Here is an 18,215-nt window from a genome sequence, read left to right as displayed (position 1 = left end):
CAGCGAGTTACAATCAGTGACTTCTACCTTAGGGGCTGTTAGAAAGTATTAATGTGTAGAAATAGCCTGAACTTATGTCCTGCTGCGTAGAACACCTTCCACTGTCTGCCTGAGAAACCTGGTATAATGCCTAGCTGTTTTATTGATAAGTTGACATCCAACATTAGATCACAACTGGGTGATATGACCCAAAAGCATCTCATCTGAGACCGAATGGAGGTTTTAGTGAAGTAGTAGCCCCTCATCTCACAAAGCACTCCTACTGAAACGAGACCATGATGCAAATAGTGATCAATAATAAAGATCAAAGTGTGGGTTTCATTCCCAAGCTAACGGGGATTGTGCAACAAATTTACGTTATGGTATTTTTTATAAATATATACCAGTAATTTGGATATAATAGTGGACAGGGTAAATAATAATAATAAGACCGCTAGATCGGTCTTTTAGTTTGACAAAATGACACCACTTCACTGTAGTCTGATGTAGCCACCTCAGCACAGCACAGTGAGGTAAAAGCTGCAATAATAGATCCTGCTGACTGGCTGTCTGCTTGTTCTTAGAGAACCAGAAATCCAAAACAATTTCTACAATTTATAGGGCCCAATGTTTAATGTAGGACATTGCTACATAATGCATATTATTGTAATTTTTTTAGCAATTCTCTCTTTTTACTATATCTATATTGCGTTGTGTCTACACTTTTATGTATTATTTTATGCCGTAAAAGTATTATTTATATTTGGGTTTATCTTGTGTACGTTTTGCATTTGTGTTTTAATTGTTTTGTATCTTGTATTATTTATTGCAGATTGTTATTGCTGCCATTGCTGCCTCAGCTGTTTTTTTGTTTGATGTCTCAGTGAGAAATGAAGTGAAGTTGGATTGAAATTGAATTGTGCCACCTGATTATTAATACTACTTCTATTTTTATCTTGTTGCATCTAACATGGAGCTGTAGTTCTCCATGTGTGCTGTAGAACATTGCTTCACGATGTATAATAATATACTGAGGTCTCTCTAAAACACTTAGTTGGGGGGTGACGGGGTCTGGTTATGTGTGTGTGTGTATGTGTGATTGTACTTGCTGTTGAGTGAGAACATGTTTTGCTCATTTTACTAGTAAAGTGAGGACTTTGATGTAAAGTGGGGACCTTTATTTGGTCCTCACTATTTTCTGGGCAAGGCGTTAGGTTTAGGACTAAGGTGTCAGTTAGGTTTAGGTTAGGGATATACTGGTAAAGGTTAGGTTTGGGGTCAGGGTAAGACCACAGAGAGGGTTGAAAATGAATGAAAGTCAATGGATGACAAAGCACAGTGATCACCTTGTATTTTAAACAAGGATGTGTGTGTGTGTGTGTGTGTGTTTGGGGCACACCATAATTTCACCTAGGGTGACAAAATGGCTAGGGCCAACTCCAACAATAAGTTACAAAATTCAGGGGCCTGTACATTTTGGAGAGCCACTGCAGGTCAATGTGAAGGTTTTCTGTTATGTTTATTTATGGAACATTTGTTAAGAGCAAATGTTTTACCAAGGGACTCATGCAGGCCAGGGAGGATGAAGGTAGTTAAGTAATTTAAACATTAAAGAATAATAACAAATTAGCTGGGTGTTACAAAATCATATTACAAAACGTATTGTGAATGGGTTTTGCAGAAAGAGGCAAAACACATCAACGTAGCACCAATGGTGAGTTTAAATGGTGCTGCTTTCCAACATGGCCTCACTATCGAGGTATATTTAAGAAATGTTGAGGTTAGCGAGAGGTCTAAGACACTTCGTAAACTTCACTGTGTCTCTTCCGCAGTTATGAAACTTTCCTGCGCAGGTTTTGTAACACAGCCCGTCCTGGCCAATCACGGAGCCAGTCTGCTGTTCACGTGACCAGTTTTTTTTTTTTTTTATGTAACAAACGGGGCATCTGCGAGGAAAACCCATTCTTTCCTAACATTGCCAAGCACCGCGGCAGCTAGCGAAATGTATAAACACGGTTCCAGAAGAAAACCTACATCCACATAGCATTTCAATGCTGCCATGGCGCTGAAACCGCAGGTGGCGGACAAGGCGGAGGAGAAAAGCGCTTTCTTCATCAGCGCTGAGGAGGAGGAGGAGGAGGGCCACCATGAACTTATACTACAGAAAGGCAACGCTTTGGCGTCCGAGGACTGCCTCAAGGAGGCCATCGACTGGTTCTCCGCCGCGATGCGCTACGGCCCGGTGCGTCCCGAGCAGCTAAGCACTTTTGTGGACTGTATCCTCCGCAACTTCAAGAGGAAAGCCCCCGGGCCGCAGTCCACGGCGGGCCGGAGTCCGGACGCGGCGGCGGCGGCGTCGGCGGCGGCGTCGGCGGACGGTCCCGAGGACCTGGCGGTGTTCGACTGCCCCAACTGTCGCGGCTTTCTGGGCGAACCTGCGACGGCGGCGTGCGGACATTCGTACTGCAAAAGGTGTTTACAGCGGCGCCTCGTCTCCAAGTGCAGGCTGTGCGACGAGCCCGTCGGGGGCGAGGAGAAAGCCAACGTAGCTCTGTGTGGACTGCTGGAGAAATGGTTCCCCGACGAGCTGAAGAAGTTGAAAACGTTACAAGAAGCGGAAGCGTCGTGCGAGAGGAAACTCTACAGCGAAGCCGTGTCGCTCGCGAGCGACGTTCTCCGCTCAGGTGAGCGTCTTTTACCAGTGGGGGGCCATTTGTCGGGGAAAAAGAAGGTGTGTCTGGGTGGAAATGTGATGTGTCTCACGGTGAAAACAAGTTGAATACAGCAGCGCTTTCGCACCACGAATTAAGGGAGCCATTGGGGGGTAGACCGCGAGTATTATTGACCAGCAAAATGACAAATACGTGGAGCTAACTCCGTGTGTTTTGGCTGGAGCCTCAACTCTGCATGGCCTTGCTTACGAAATTCAAGCGCACTGAGCATGCGCGGTGGCTGCAAGTTGCATAAGGCAGGTCGTGACACTTCAATGGGTTCAGTTTTGTAACTTCTGAAAAGGGGGAAGGGCATTTTTTATTTATTTATTTATTTTTTTTTTATTTTGTAATTGTGTCAGTCGTTAGGAATTACGTATTCCTAAATGATTTACAAAGAGATGGACGCAACCATTCTGGGTCCGGAGAGAAATCTGGTGATCCATGCAGAGACACAATGAGAGAGGCAGCAAACAAGCTTCTGTGTAACATTATGCAATAATAAGAAGGGAAACTAGGCCATTCTGATATATATATATATATATATATATATATATATATATATATATATATATATATATATATATATATATATATATATATATATATAATGGGTAAAGGAGAACTATATAAAAAGGAAAGTGAAAGCTTGCTTTGAACAATTTAGGTCATTGCTGTTCAAATGAACAGTACTAGGGTTTAGTGGTTTGTTTTGAATGGATGATTTTGTAAGCCAATGTAAAACTTATATTTTGGGGTATTAAATGTTTAAAAAAACATGTAAAAATGAAATGTATAATAAATATTTATAAATAACAATGATCTTTAATAAAGCTGCAGTAAATGGTAGGTCACAAAATCCTTAATAGACCACAACTAAGTCGTTGCAACGCTTAAACAGCAATGACATTCCAGAAGCAACTTGAAATGTTTATTTTTTTTTATTTTTACCCCCCCCACACACACACACACACACACACACACTCATAAGCTAGACAGACTTCTCATCATCTGAACTTGAGGTTTGCTGTGAACCTGAATCAGAAACGGATTAATATTGATTACTTATTGCTGTTAGTAATGTTCTTATCCCGACATTCCCCAGCACTATCGCTTCTCACACGGTTCACAGTATTCATTTGGCCTCTTAAAGTGCTTTAGCTAAAAAATATTGTGTTTTTTTTAACTAACAATAAGAAATATTCTCCCAATACTACAGGAAAGGAAGCTACTCAGTTAATCAATTTATTTATCTGCGGGATGTTTTACAGACCCTGACATCTGGTGTAAAATATGAATGAAAAACATGCAAACATTGCAATTTAAATAGTTAGTTTTTATCTGTTTTTAATAAATAACCTTAAATGTTATCCAAAATGTATTCATTTCATTGATTCATGAACTGTTTTTATTTATCTAGTGATATGGCTAGTGTCCTAGGGTAAGTGAAACAACTAAGATGTCTTTGAGTTTCGTCTTATAGAAAGCCATAACTAGAGCTTTAACGAAATTAGTCTGTGGCCATGATTTCGCGACATCTGATTGTATTGATGGCCCGCTGCGACTCCAGAGAAAAGAACGGACGCCTCATCTAATCCTGAAAACAGTTTTTACCTGCAGACCCAAAATGCTTCCAATTGGCTGCAATTTTGAGGACCGTACTTCTTGTTTTTTGTTTTATTTCCCCCCCCTTGTTTAAGCATTTAACATGCACACAGAGCAACATGTGTGCCAAAAACATGACAATTGTCGACACACGTTGAGACAGACACTCGCTTCACTTTTAACTGGGCGGCATTGACTGGAGAAGGACTAAAAAGAGCGGCCATCCAAATAGGAAGCATGAAGCCACCGAGTCATTCTTCTGTAGGACTGAATCTGTCTTGTACTTTTAAATCATAAAACCTAGAAAACCTCAAACAGCCGGACCGAACCAGTGGGCCCGTTCTCCTAGGGCCAGATGATAATTCAATAAATTCAAATGGTTCAATCGATCGATAGACTTATATTGATGATAGAAAAAAAGGGCCAATAAAAAGTTCAATACAACAGTTTTCCTTCCTTTTGCACTCTCTAGCCTATAATGCAAGTTAATATTACAGTCGTTACATCCTCCCAACCAATCACAAACGCAGACCCAGGAACCAAGCTCCGCCCCCTTCAAAGAGTTCAGAGAGCAAGCTTTCTTTTGAATTTTTTTTTAAAAAACTTGTAGTTTTGGTAAACAGTTGGTTGAATAAAGGGTTGAGTTTGAATTCAGTGTTAAGTGTGTTCTGTATCTAAAAGTAAAAAAATTGAAATAAAAATCCCACTACGTTCGGACGCTTCAGTCAGTTCGCTAGTTTTGAACGCTTTGAGCGCTTAAGTGCGGCTGACCCACCGACGCTTCGCCTAAGGTGTGCGCTGGTGCAGAGTGTTTTTCCTCTCTCCGGGGGTTTGCAGAGTGTGAAAATGTGGAATATAAAGTGATCGCCTAATGTATGACCTTTTAGGAAACTCCTTCCAGTTCACATAAATTGAACCGCATCCTCAGTTCAGTGAATAAGATGCAAACTGAACTCATGAGCGTGTGTCCTTATTATGTGTTTACTGGGAAACGCATCAGGAGCAGGCGTTGGCTGGTGTAACGTTCCCACAGAACGACAAGCTTAAGAGGGAAAATCTCTGATTTTCCAGCATAAGACCGTCTGATCGCTAATCTGAGCCAATGGAGGGAAAATTGGCCAATTCCACCCTCTGGCCGGTGGATCAGTGCATCCCTTGTGCATGTTGAAATCCGTGGCATATTGTGATTTCCAGCCTGCTCCCGGTGATGACCCCCTTTCTGTCGGATGGATGGAGGAGCCGTTTGTTCTGAAACCCGACGCTGATCTCAGCGTGCCTTTGTGTTGCAGATCCAAACATGACCGCTGCTCGTCTTTCCCGGGCGGAGGCGTACACGGCTCTCAAGCAGTACCGGCTGGCGTTGGAGGACGCAGAGTTCTGCTCCAGGTCCAGGTATCCGGCCGAGGTATGTCATTGACCGGTTCACGAACCACCGGGTTCAGACACTGGCTTTCAAAAGCGTGCGGTGAAGTTCTCATTGGGACTCGTTGGGGATAAGTGGCCAAAACAGAAGAAATGTGCCGCTTCTCTGCAGTTTTCTGTTATTTCTCTGTGATAAGGGCCTGAGCCCAGCGCCAGACGGACCCGTTCCCTCGTTCTAACAAAGCTTGTAGGCCAAACTCGGTGAAGGATTAGGGCTGCCACCTTTAAAGCCACAGTCTGCCAGCGCCACATGAGGGCTCTCATTGAATTATCATTCCAAGCTAACGAGCTGCACACAAGTTCACAAGATGAAGGCTTTATCACACTTCTAGCTCTGCCCTGAAATAAAACGGGCTGAGGTCTTATGGTAAGGCAAAGGCAAATTTATTTATATAGCACAATTCAGTACAGAGACAATGCAAAGTGCTTTACATGATTAAAATATAGGAATAAAAGCAAGTAGGGATAGAATGTAGAAACAAAAAAGAACATTAAAAACAGTAAAACAGTTTAACTAAAACATTCAAAGGCAATTTCAAACAAATGTGTTTTTAATCTCGATTTAAAGGAACTCAGGCTTTCCGCACTTATGGTAGATTCATGACCAGGCGGGTAAACCTACCAAAGCAGGGTCTAAAATATCCACTTTACTTTAATGAAGTGATTCGGTTTCTTTGTTTAGAGTCTTAAAAAAAAAACCTGTGCTACTTTTGTTGTTATATCATTATAACTATGTTATAAAACAGCTCCATGGCCAATAAAAAGTCTTTCCAAACTAAAGCTGTGAATGACAAGATTAAGGTCAGAACTATTAATAAGTGTTACATCACAGGCAGGCAGGAGACCACAGCCTGGCTTCAGTTGTAGGACCTAGTATTTATCTGGCGTGGGCTATCTGCGTGCGTCTTATCACATGTGCAAAGGTTTTACTGTGTATGTCGGCGCAGAAGTGACTGTTGTCCTGTCGTCTTCTTGACCTTTCAGGCTCTGTTCCGGAAAGCTATGGTGCTGCATGAAATGGGTCAGGTAGACGAGTCTCTCCAAGTCTTCCTCCACTGCCTGACTCTCGACGAGGACTTCCCAGGTGCTAAAAGAAAAGTGGAAAAGGTTAGAGGTTTGGAAAATCAAACGCTGGCGTCGGGCTGAGGGATCTCGATTGGGTCGAGGTCATAACTTTTCACCCGCGGGTTAAAGGAGTTCGCCTCTGGAGAATGCGGGGCGGGCCGGTCCTTTAGTTCACGACGCATCGTTCATGAAAGGAGTTCAGAGGCGGAAATCCCTCCGCCGTTCCGACTCCCAGATTGTTGTTATAAAACGTTGGGTTCGTGGGTCAATGTTGAGATTCCCGTTTAGGATTAGTTGAATAATAAATGTATTAAAAAAGGAGATGTTTGTTCTTCAAAGTGCCTTGAATGAAAGCACTCATTTCATTAGACAGAACCGGCAGCATTTTCCAAGCATGTCTGGATTAGTGAGTCGAGTCGGTAGATCGCTGTGGCTGCTACTGCTGGAGCATTTCTCACTACTTCCTGCTGCTGTGAACTTGCTTTTGAACATTTGTAGAGCAGTGCAAGAAAAAGCGTCATTATTGTTGACTGGTTTATTTGGGGGGGGGGGTGTAAAAGAAGTTGGAAATGTAGATCACAATCTGATGTTGACCCCTGACCTGAGGCCGTTTCTGCTTCAATTGTTTTCCTGACTGAATCTGAAGCTGTGACGCGGTCACAGGTTTATAATATAAAACACATTTGCTACATACAGCTCAGGTTGTGAAGACAAATGTTCAGACGTGTCTTTGTTTCCATGAGATGTTTTTGTAAATGCGCTTAGAGCTACCCGAGACATTGTTTATAAAAATTAGAGAGAAAACGATTGAAAACTAGGAAACTGAGCTGTAGGAAGACATCTGGTAGGAAGATGCTCATGTACTCGTGCAGCCGACCAGTTGCAAACTTTTCAGTCCAGCTCTTCTTTAAACTAGACGGCGAATCACAAGTTTGTCAGTAACTGAAGTCAAGTCATTTATGTAGGGATTAAAAAAAGAAAGGTAAAATGAACAGAATAAAACACTTACTGAAAATAAACGTTCCACAAAAAAAAGTTCTGTTAGGTTTGGACTCTGCTGCACATTTCCCAGATGAGCTGGCAGGTCCAAACCTTCGGCTGGAGCTGTAAATGTTTAGAAATTGGCTCCAGCCTCTGATCAGTCATGGGATTACATAAGTTGTTAGTGGGTCAGGTCTTGTGACTCTGTGTAATGACATTAGTAGCACTTAATGACAGGGACACAGACAGCATTGAAGTTATATAAGTGGCGCACATTTGACTGGTGCGTTTTACAGAAGAACGCCATTATTCCCTGGCAGAGTCGCACCGCGGGATCAGAGCCGTTTGTTTGTCCGTCTACAACAGGGCGTCCCAAACCTCTCAGCCTGAGACCCCCAAAATAACACGGCCACAGATTGGTGACCCCCTTTTGGCAGGTGGGATTTATTTTCTTTTTAGGGGGGAAATTAAAACAATAAAGTCCTAATATTTTGAAAGTACACTTAGAAAATTATGAATTATTCTAAAGTTGTATTTATATAGGAACTTCCGGAGCCTTCCTCCTGCGTTAAAATGAGGAATGTTGAGCATCTTGTAAAGTTATACTTTAGCACCAGTTTCACAAATAAAGAAATGCAAAAGTCATTTTTTAGCACATTGGCATCAAATCATCTCGCAACCCCTAAATTTCTTTAAATTTCATTGGACTATCCCAAGTTCAGAATAAACAGACAGCTCCTTTGGATTAATAAAAAGGCCAATGCGACCGACGAGGCCTCCTGAGCATCGGCCATTTTCAGACGTAGAGGGGTGCCACTCTTTGGAGGCGTTACAAACGGATTATTATTTATTTTTTTTTCATTTTACTAAATTAAAGAAGGTACAGGAAATAAAAAATCTCTCCACTAATGACTGGCTGTCCGACAGGGTTTACCATGTAAAGGAGGCAAGTCAGATGGGTTCATAGAAGCAAATAGACAATTAAAAACTATGGAAACTATTCATGAAATTTTGCAGCTCCTTTTGTAACTTCAACTTCCCGTCTGTTGATTTGATATCGGAGACGCAAACTTTTCTCAGCTAATATACATGAAAGGCGTGCGTTCTTCTCGCCACGTGAGTCAAATGTTTTCTATAAACCAGCAATATCTGCTTCCGCTCACCCGTTCTGTTACCTCCACAGTAAATACTAAGTCCTGCGTTTCATTTGTGTCGTGGTGAGAACAAAAGGAAGCAAAGTGGCGGTTCTTTTACATCAGCAGCGCATGTCTGGTCTAAGGATGCGGTTTAAACACGCGCTCCATTCTTGCTCTGGCTTTGAAATTTTGCAGAACAGTCCCAGGAAGTCCGAACTCCACGTAGGGAAAATCTTGGGTTTCTCATCAACGTCAGCCCCCCGGTTCCAATACGGCTGTCGTCGATCGTAGCAGTAAGAACGGCTTCAACAACTCTTATCCCGGCAGTTTGTACCTCACAAAGTCATTCATCAGCATCAAATGTAGCACAAATGTTGCTCCAGTGTTTGCAGATACAGAATTCATAGAAACACGTTATTGGCTTGAAGCGACAGTAGGAGACGGCCTGGTCAACGACGCCATGAGCCAGAAACTGCTTTTCCATCTTAGGACTGGAACACTGCAAAAACGGATCTAAAAATAAGTAAAATGTTCTTAAACATAGTGTTTTTGTCCTTGATTTAAGCTGGTAAATAAGATTATCTGCCAATGGAATGAGTATTTTGACCCCTAAAATAAGATAATTAGACATCCTGCACTTGAAATAAGATGATGGAGATGGGTTGTTCCTATTTTAAGTGCAAAAGTCTTATTCCATTTGCCAAATCATCTTATTTACCTGCTCAAATCAAGGACATATACACTCATTTTAAGAACATTTTACTTATTTTTAGTTCTGTTTTTGCAGTGAAAATGGTTCAGTGTGGTTCTCAGACCGAGGCGTCAGCTTCATAGGGAAATGGAAGTGTCGATTGGCATACGTTCCAGTTTGTTGTCGTCCTGTTACATTTATTTCTGTAGGAGATGTTCCTCCTGCAGTTCTTTTTTTGAGAGAGAGAGAGAGAGAGAAAGATTTCTGAACTGGCAAAGTTTGGTGAACTTGAACAACTCATCTTTTTGACGGTTTATGTTTATTTGCTGTACATTGCAGGTATTGTCCTTCATATCTACAGTGTAAATAGCTCCATAGTATTTATGCCTCAACTTCCTCTGGATTCCACTAAAGGCAGCTCAAGTACCACCGCTGCTGCTGCTGCTGATGGTCTTCAGCCAATCCCTGCAAACGTTGCCATTAGACTACAGACACTTTTTGTTAGACCGAGGCTCTTTTACCGATTGGTTATTGCGTGACCCGCCCCTTTGCGTACCAAGGTGTTTGCTGATATCCATTTGTGACCGAACTCTGCTGACGAACTGTTTCTCCTTGCAGATCCTGTGCGACCTCCTCTCCCCGGCTGATGAGAATGTTAAAGTGGGCCTGAGAGAAACGACCCAGAACACATTGCCCCACCTGCGCAATAAGCATCTGGTGACCGACGCCCAAGCTCAGCCGCAGAACGTGACTCAGAGGCAACAGCAGCATCAGCATCAGGTCCGCGGCGCCTCTGCGCACCATGTGGACGGCCAGGAGGTACCTCCATCTTGAAAAACGGCGCGTTCTGTTGTTGCATGGATGCAGTGCGGCTTCTGCTCTGCGGCCGAAGCGGTCACCGTCACCTCTCACCGTCTTGTCTTGTGTCACCGTCCAGAAACGATGCGAAAGCCTGGAGCGGTCCGGCCTGAGCCGAGCCCAATCGCTCCGAATGCACGGCTCCCACTGTAGCGAAGAGGGGCTGAAGAGGGTGAGCTCGGCTCCTCAGCTGGGCGACCAGGACAAGGGGGGTCTGCTGAAGAGGAAGCTGTCTGTGTCGGACATTGAATCGTATGTGGTGGACAGCGGCAGTAGCAAATATAAGAAACAAGGTTAGTTTCCACACCGTTTGCTCCTGTCAAACTAAAGGGATTCTGGAAAACCAACTAAATACTGTGTCTTGCACCTGTAGTCATACCTATTGGAAGTTTTTTTTTTCACAATTCAAAGGTTCCATTGGCTTGCCTCGTTTATTGGGAATCCCCTTAAATAAAATCTAGTGGCACCATCAGATGCCATCCCATCAGGAAATGGCGTCCTCCACTGTGCTATTAAAACTGTTCTGTGATGCTCTGAGGTTTCTTTAGTGAACGAACAGGTTCATGAAGAGCAGTGAGCACTAGAGATCAGTCAGGGAGAAAGTTGTGGAGATCATGGCCGTCCAGCCGAACTGACGGCTGTTCAAAGAGAGCATCAACCTGCAGCAGCCAAGAGGCCCATGGCCACTGTGGAGGAGCTGCAGATCTCCATTGCTCGGGTGACAGGAAAACGCATTAGTCACGCGCTCCGTGAATCTGGTCTTTATGGAAAAGGGGCGTAAACGAAAGTCATTGTTGAAAGTAAGCGTCCTTTGCAGCAGCCTTGTAGGAGACACAGCAAACATTCCACATGGAAGCATGGTATCATGGCAGTATCATGCAGCGGGGTTATTTTCTTGGGGGAAAAATGGCTGGTTTTGAATTCATTGCAGACCTTGAAAAAAACTTAAGGGCTGAGGCTGGGATGGAGATTCAGCTTTCAGCAGGACAGCAACCCTAAGAGCGTATCCCTGTTAGAACGTCTTTAGGCTTTATGCCCCACGTAGTGTTGGCCCGTAACATAAAGTCTCCATCAATTACTGTAGATAGAAATGTGTGATTATAACATGACAAAAAGTCAAAAGGACTATTGAACAATTTTCAAGCCCCTGAATGTTATTGAAGATGAATAAATTTCACCTTTTTCATTTATTCAAGGTGTATCAAAAGGCTCCAAGCATAAACCAGCCAAAGCAAAAACCTGCAGAAGTGTTCCTAAGGATCTGCTGGACGCCAACGACCTGGAGTGCTCCCTCTGCATGAGGTAAGGGCCGATGGGCGTGGCTAATGCCAGCAAACCCCCCCCCCCGTACCTGTTAACCCGAGCAGCCGGCTGACGATGGCGCCTCTCTGACCCACGCAGGTTGTTCTATGAGCCGGTGACCACGCCGTGCGGCCACACCTTCTGTAAAAACTGCTTGGAGCGCTGCTTGGACCACACCCCCCAGTGTCCCCTCTGCAAAGAGAGCCTCAGAGAGGTACGACCTCAGCTGCTAGACGTCTCTGTACAGGCCGTACGTTCGCTTTTCCTGTCGGTAACCCATACCTGTCCACCTGCAGTATCTGGCGTGCAGGAAGTACGTGGTGACGACCGTCCTGGACGTCCTGATAAAGCAGCTTTTCAGCCAGGAGTACGAAGAGAGGACGAAAACACACCTGGAGGAGAACAGAGAGCTTTCTGAGTGAGAAGCCGCTCCGCTCCTTTACTCCCTCCGTTCACCTTTCAGCGTCAGAGGCAGGGGATCCGCGCAGGTCTCAGCCGTCTACTAACCGTCTGTTTTCGTCTCCTTTCTGCAGCCTGACGAAGAATGTGCCTATCTTTGTCTGTACTATGGCTTACCCCACTGTGCCTTGTCCCCTCCACGTCTTTGAGCCCCGCTACCGCCTCATGATCCGCCGCTGCATGGACACGGGCACGCGGCAGTTCGGGATGTGCATCAGCGATCCTCAGAAAGGGTAAACCTCCCGCCGCTTCGCGCGCTGCTCGCCGAGGGCCGCCGGACCCGTGAGCGCAGCTTGTTTCTATAACGACGCGTCGCATCCATGTTGGCAGGTTTGCAGATTACGGCTGCATGCTGATCGTGAGGAGCGTCCATTTCCTCCCCGACGGCCGCTCTGTGGTGGACACCATCGGAGGGAAACGCTTCCGGGTTTTGTCCCGGGGAATGAAGGACGGCTACAACACGGCAGACATTCAGCACTTGGAGGACACCAAGGTGAGAGCTGCACTCGTCATTCTAAGGATGTTCTTTTTGTTTCGCTTGGTAGTTGTTCTGGAAACTCGTTTTGCACATGCTGGCTTTGCAGGTTTGCTACTCGGTCTAGAAAATCAGAAATTTCACTCAAAGATTTTCCAGTTTCCAAGTGTGAAAATGTTGTCCTTTTCCATTCCCTAAACATCACACCCAACTGGTTTTTGCAGGTTTCAGATTCAAAGCCTGGCCTCTGTAAAAACAAAATAAATTCATAGATACGTTCTATTTCTTTTTTTAATACTTTTAAAAGCAGTTTCAAGAGGACAGGTAGTCTGGAAGACTGGTTCTGTGACATGACCAACGTGTAGGAAGCCTGGATGTGATTCTTGAATGATTAATTATAACTAAAAGGAAAACAACTTTACATTTACAGCCCCTGGTGACAAAACTACAGAGTCTTAACAGAAGAAACGGAAAAAGATTCTCAGATATGACGCTAACCTGTTTTATTTACCAGTTGATTTCTACCTTTTGGAAACATTCATCAAAGAAATTAAATGACATGGTTTTAATTACTGATTCATTTCCAGATAAAGTATAGGTTTAAAAGTTAATGGAAGCTCAAGAGACAAAGGGCATAAAAGAGAAATTAGTGAAACTGCTGTTTCAGCGAATGTAAGCGCTCATTAACATCTAAACATAAAAAACAAAGCTCCAGCCAGAACAGATGCAGCTAGATGTTGGATTTACTTAGACCAGCGACGTGATGATGGAACATGTGCTTGGTGTCATCTAGGAATATATTGCAAAAATATCCTCATCAAAATGTCCGTGTGCGATATTAGTATCACAAAAGTAAGTTTAAAGTTTAAACTTTGCTGCTAATGCAATCCTCTGCCTATTGGAGGAAGTCTCTGCAAGTGCAGCACACATCCGCTAGAGGTCACAATGACTATAGCACAGAGCGGGCCACATATGGATCCACCCCTAAATCTATCAATAAAATGGCCATCCCTAGATTTTTCTAATATTGTCCAGCTCTACAGAAGTGTTTAAAGAGATACGGCAGATTAACTCAATGGCCCGCCCGGCAAAAGGTCCGGTTCTCAGTCCAGCGGAAAATTTGCAGTGGACATTGAGTAAAAGGACATGAGAAGGCTCCGTCCTGTCTGAAAATCTGTGAACCTGACCGATGAAGGCGGTTTTTCAGAGAATTGAAATAGTCCTGACTCAGGATTCAATCGTTGTTTTTTTTTATTATTTTTTTTCACTCTATCAGAAAAATACCATTTACTGTAATGTCTTTGATTAAGGGGTGTTTATTAAAGCCAGTATTTTCAGCTGGAAAAGAAGAGGAGTTTATTTAAGGGTGAACCGAGCACCTGAACACCTTCAAAGCTCAGCGATGCCGTACTTCCTGCCCAGGACAGATGAATATCATCCATCACATTCAGCCGGTGAAAAGTCAGGTTGAATAAACGTTTCCATTTTACTTCTACCTCTCAGGTGGATGACAGCGAGGAACTAGAAAAGCTACAAGAGCTTCACGATGCAGTTTATGAACAGGCCCAAGTCTGGTTCCAGAACCTGAAGATCCGCTTCCACAACCAGATTCTGCAGCACTTCGGACCAATGCCGGAGCGAGAGCCAGACATCCAGGTACTTTCCTCCCTAGAGATGTGCGTGGACGTCAAAGGACGATCCCAAATATGTGTTAATGATGTCTGAGCCTTTGGCTGCTCAGTTTAGACAAAAAACTCACCAGCAGGCGGAGAACTTCATTTTGAACATATGATTTGTCACAACTGGTATCTGCGAGAAAGCCACCAGGCTGGTAGAGCCTTCAGCGCTCCGGAGTCCTGACGCAGAACACTCATCCTCAGTTTTCAGCCGCAAAGTGAATCATCTCATGACACACGGCCTCCTGGGAAAGCTCTCCGCGGCACAGATTCAGCAGCCTCAGAGGTCTAAGGCACGCAGGTTCTGTGTGTGTGTGTTGTGCTCTGACTCCGGCTCGGCCCGGAGCGCCGGCGGGGATTACAGCTCCTTTCTTTGGACATCCACTGCAGAGTCTTTTTGACAATGCGGGCTAAAGAGCTTAATGGGTGCTTCGTGGCTAATCTCTCAGGCTGCGTTGCATCACAAAGGTGTCGTGGAAAGAATCCCCGGCTCTGCACACACAGGCTCCCTGAAAAACAGGACCAGGACAGCGGGTTTGGTGCTCGTTGTGTAACTTGAGTCGACGGTACGGGGAAGGGGGGAAATCCTCGCAGATGTGAAACCTCAGCAGCGCGCGTGCTCCTCAGATCCACATCGAGCGACTTTAGTAACTCAGACGGGTAGAGAAGCAGCGATTTCTGTATTTGCTTTCGTTTTTTTTTTTGTTTTTTTTTTTCTCGCCATGGCGACTGTGACAGAGCAGCTCCTTCCCGCTGCAGATTACCGGGAACAGTCCGTCCAGCGTTAACTCGTTCCAGAGTCGCAGGGCTGATTACTTCGTTAAATCCAAAACCATGTAGCTGCATACAAAGCTGCATACCGCGTACAAAGCCCGCTGGGTGGAAAAACAAGGCGGGCCAATTTAACGGCAGATTAGGGCTCAATCAGAAATGGACCGTTGAGTTAGGCGAGATGATTTTGAGATGACTGGACGTGGCTACGGCTCCGTCGTCACACTAGGTGAAAGTCGTTCATCAGCTGCGGGGAGACTTGATGATTTGTGACGTGGTTTAGAAAGTCAAGATGCTGTCATCAGAACAGTGTGGCCCGTCTACAATCTCTGGTTAATGCACACAGTTGGCTTGCCGATACAGATTTTAGCTCATTATGATTATTTGTTTTTTTTTTTTTTTGCTACCCAGAATATAGGAATAGTTCAGATATTTCTGTCAAGTCTCTCTGCTGCGAGCGGATAATGAATTATTACATAAGGCGCAGAGGGGACTTCATGCTGCTGCACACAGGAGCAGAAGCTGTGAAACGGGATAAACTATTGGACAACAGAAGACATTTTAAATGATCTGCCTCAGTGGTCACGTTTTAAATGTTTAAACAGCAAATGGAAGTACACACTGCAAAAACACAGCTAAAAAATAAGTAAGAATTTCTTGAAATCAGTACATTTGTCCTTTATTTTAGCAAGTATTTTGACCCCTAAAATAAGACAATTAGACATCCTGCACTTGAAATAAGATGATGGAGATGAGTTCTTCCTATTTTAAGTGCAAAAATCTTATTCCATTGGCAAATCATTTTATTTACCAGCTCACCTGGTTTCAGAGTTCAGGTCCGAAAGGATTTCAAACGTATACGCCAGACCAGAACTTTCATCTAAACACAATAAAAACTATCCACTTATCTAGATGAAATTGAAAAGTACAGCAGAAGAAAGGGCGTCCTGACAAACTGCTGTTTCAGCTGTGGTCGGGTCAGGCTGCTGGGAAAAGTTACATAAAGTGCAATGAGTGATATTTTTAAGTTATTATTATTATTATTATTATTTCCCCAGGCAACTCCAAATGGTCCTGCTTGCTGCTGGTGGCTGCTGGCCGTTCTGCCCATCGACCCGCGGTACCAGCTCTCTGTCCTGTCGATGACCAGCCTCAAAGACCGCCTGGTGAAGATCCAGCACATCCTCACATATCTGCAGAGCATCCCTAACAACTAAGAGCTTCCCCACAGCCAACCTCCTCCTGGACTCCTCCTGGACTTTAAACGAGACATTCAGCTGCAGCATCAATCAGCATCTCAACAATCTACATTCTCCGACTACCAGCTGGCTTCCTTGTTTTCCTTTCTACCGTCACGAAACCCCCTGTATTAAGATTGCACACCGGTTCTGTGAAAGCAGAGGAGAAAAAAAAAAAAACACCCTCAAAATGTCGATCAATAAAACAGACATATGGCCAAACCACCTCAGGGATGCACTTTTTGCTATAAAATAAGTTCAACAATTAAGGCAATGCAGATGTTTGCATCTGTTCCCGCTCCTGATGCGGTTGTGTTCGGATCTTCCTTAAGGGTCGTTGAGAGGAGAAGCTACTTATCCAGATGAAGACAGCAGAGAGTAGTATTTCTAACAATTACATTTGAATGTCAGTTTTCTTTTTTTTTCACAATTGGTATAACTGAGGTGAAACCGTGTTTTGTTTTCTTTTCGAGCAGTGAAAGAACAGCTACTTTAATCTGAAGGAGGGTGAAGCAGAATCCTAAATGCTGAAAGGTGAGGGGTGGGAGGGGGGCAGGATGTTTATTACGCGCCGTCACGTCTCACTTCAGAGCTGGCACACAGAGGCTCCGCCCTCACCCAGAGGAGCCGACCTGAGTGCATCTATAGGCTGACGCATGCGCACCCAGCACTGCTGAGAGTATTACTCCCTTCAAGGTTTCCCTTTCTTTAAGTTTAACGCTTGACACGCACAAACTTCCATTGCTGCCTCCTCAGAGTGGCTAACGGACCTACGTGTTCACAGGAAGAAATGGTCTGTACTTTATTCCCGTTTTACTTTCATGGTTCTTCCAGTTTCTTGAGAGCGTGACGCTAAAATCTCATGTCCTCGTCTTTTTTTTCTCTCATCGAATCAGTTGTGTTTTTTTTTTTTGTTTTTTTTTTTTTTTTTTTGCTTGGTTTTTGTGTCCTTGCTGCTCAGGCAAACAACATTATGGGTCTGGTTCCTCCGCAGTGTGTCGCCGGGAGGTTTGCCCCACACAAAAAGAGGCAAAGCAGAGTTAACCTTTTTGAAATAAAGGCACGGTAGACCGTTTCTGATCCAAGCAGCACAACAAAAAAAAGACGTCAAAGGTGATCATTCGTATCGCTTTCGTTGTAATCGGGATATCAGCATGCGCGATATACTCTCTATGACAACTGATTACTAAGCCCATCCGTCGTTGTTGCTCTTGCGCTTCATTTAGGTGGGAGTTTTCAAAATATCCACATGTTTTTTTTGCTTTTTTTTAATCATATTTTCCTCTTGAAGGTCTAACCCAAACAAATATTTCCCGTTTAGATTTAGAACCTAATTTATATAAGGCTTAATACCATCCTACTTTAATTATATACTATAAATAATATGGAAATCTGGCCTAATTCTGACAAAACAAGATGAAATATACATCAAAGGAGTAAGTTATTCTTCATTAAAAGCTGCTGAGTGTTTGAAGAAGAGAGGAGGGTACCTGCAGTGCTTCAGTCGGGGGGGAAGCTACATTTGCCTTACATCATATTAGTGGGATTTCAGTATCCTTATGCGTTGGATTGGTTATCATTCCCTTTTTTTTTTTTTTTTTTTGCCACAGCATGAATGTTTTTATTTTTTTCTCACTTAGTTCGAGCTTCTACGTCTTCACAGTATAAAAATTGTGAGAGGAAAAAAAAAATCTATATATTAAGTTAATGGTGTTTAATGTAAATCATTTGTACAAAGCTTTTTTCGGACGGATCTTGCTTTTTGCTAAAATGTTTTAAGTTATCTTTTTTTTCAATAATAAATGCACTTTTTTCAAACATAAGCACATAGTGTTTTTTTTCATTA

General features: G+C 43.7%; 1 protein-coding gene across 1 annotated transcript; it reads left to right on the top strand.

Moving 5' to 3' along the window:
- The first annotated feature begins 1,908 nt into the window (after positions 1-1,908).
- On the top strand, positions 1,909-18,192 carry lonrf1l (LON peptidase N-terminal domain and ring finger 1, like). The gene is made up of 12 exons (XM_012865527.3): positions 1,909-2,663; positions 5,585-5,700; positions 6,702-6,824; positions 10,209-10,409; positions 10,528-10,741; positions 11,645-11,750; positions 11,850-11,964; positions 12,047-12,168; positions 12,284-12,442; positions 12,540-12,702; positions 14,188-14,340; positions 16,190-18,192. The coding sequence occupies exons 1-12, from the start codon at positions 2,039-2,041 to the stop codon at positions 16,346-16,348; spliced, it is 2,256 nt and encodes a 751-aa protein (XP_012720981.2). The 5' UTR covers positions 1,909-2,038; the 3' UTR covers positions 16,349-18,192.
- The last annotated feature ends 23 nt before the right edge of the window (positions 18,193-18,215 follow it).

Source organism: Fundulus heteroclitus, chromosome 5, assembly GCF_011125445.2.
Source record: "Fundulus heteroclitus isolate FHET01 chromosome 5, MU-UCD_Fhet_4.1, whole genome shotgun sequence".
NCBI classification, from domain to species: Eukaryota; Metazoa; Chordata; class Actinopteri; order Cyprinodontiformes; family Fundulidae; genus Fundulus; species Fundulus heteroclitus.
The sequence above is the reverse complement of the archived record's forward strand: the minus strand, read 5'-3'. Positions and strand labels throughout refer to the sequence as shown.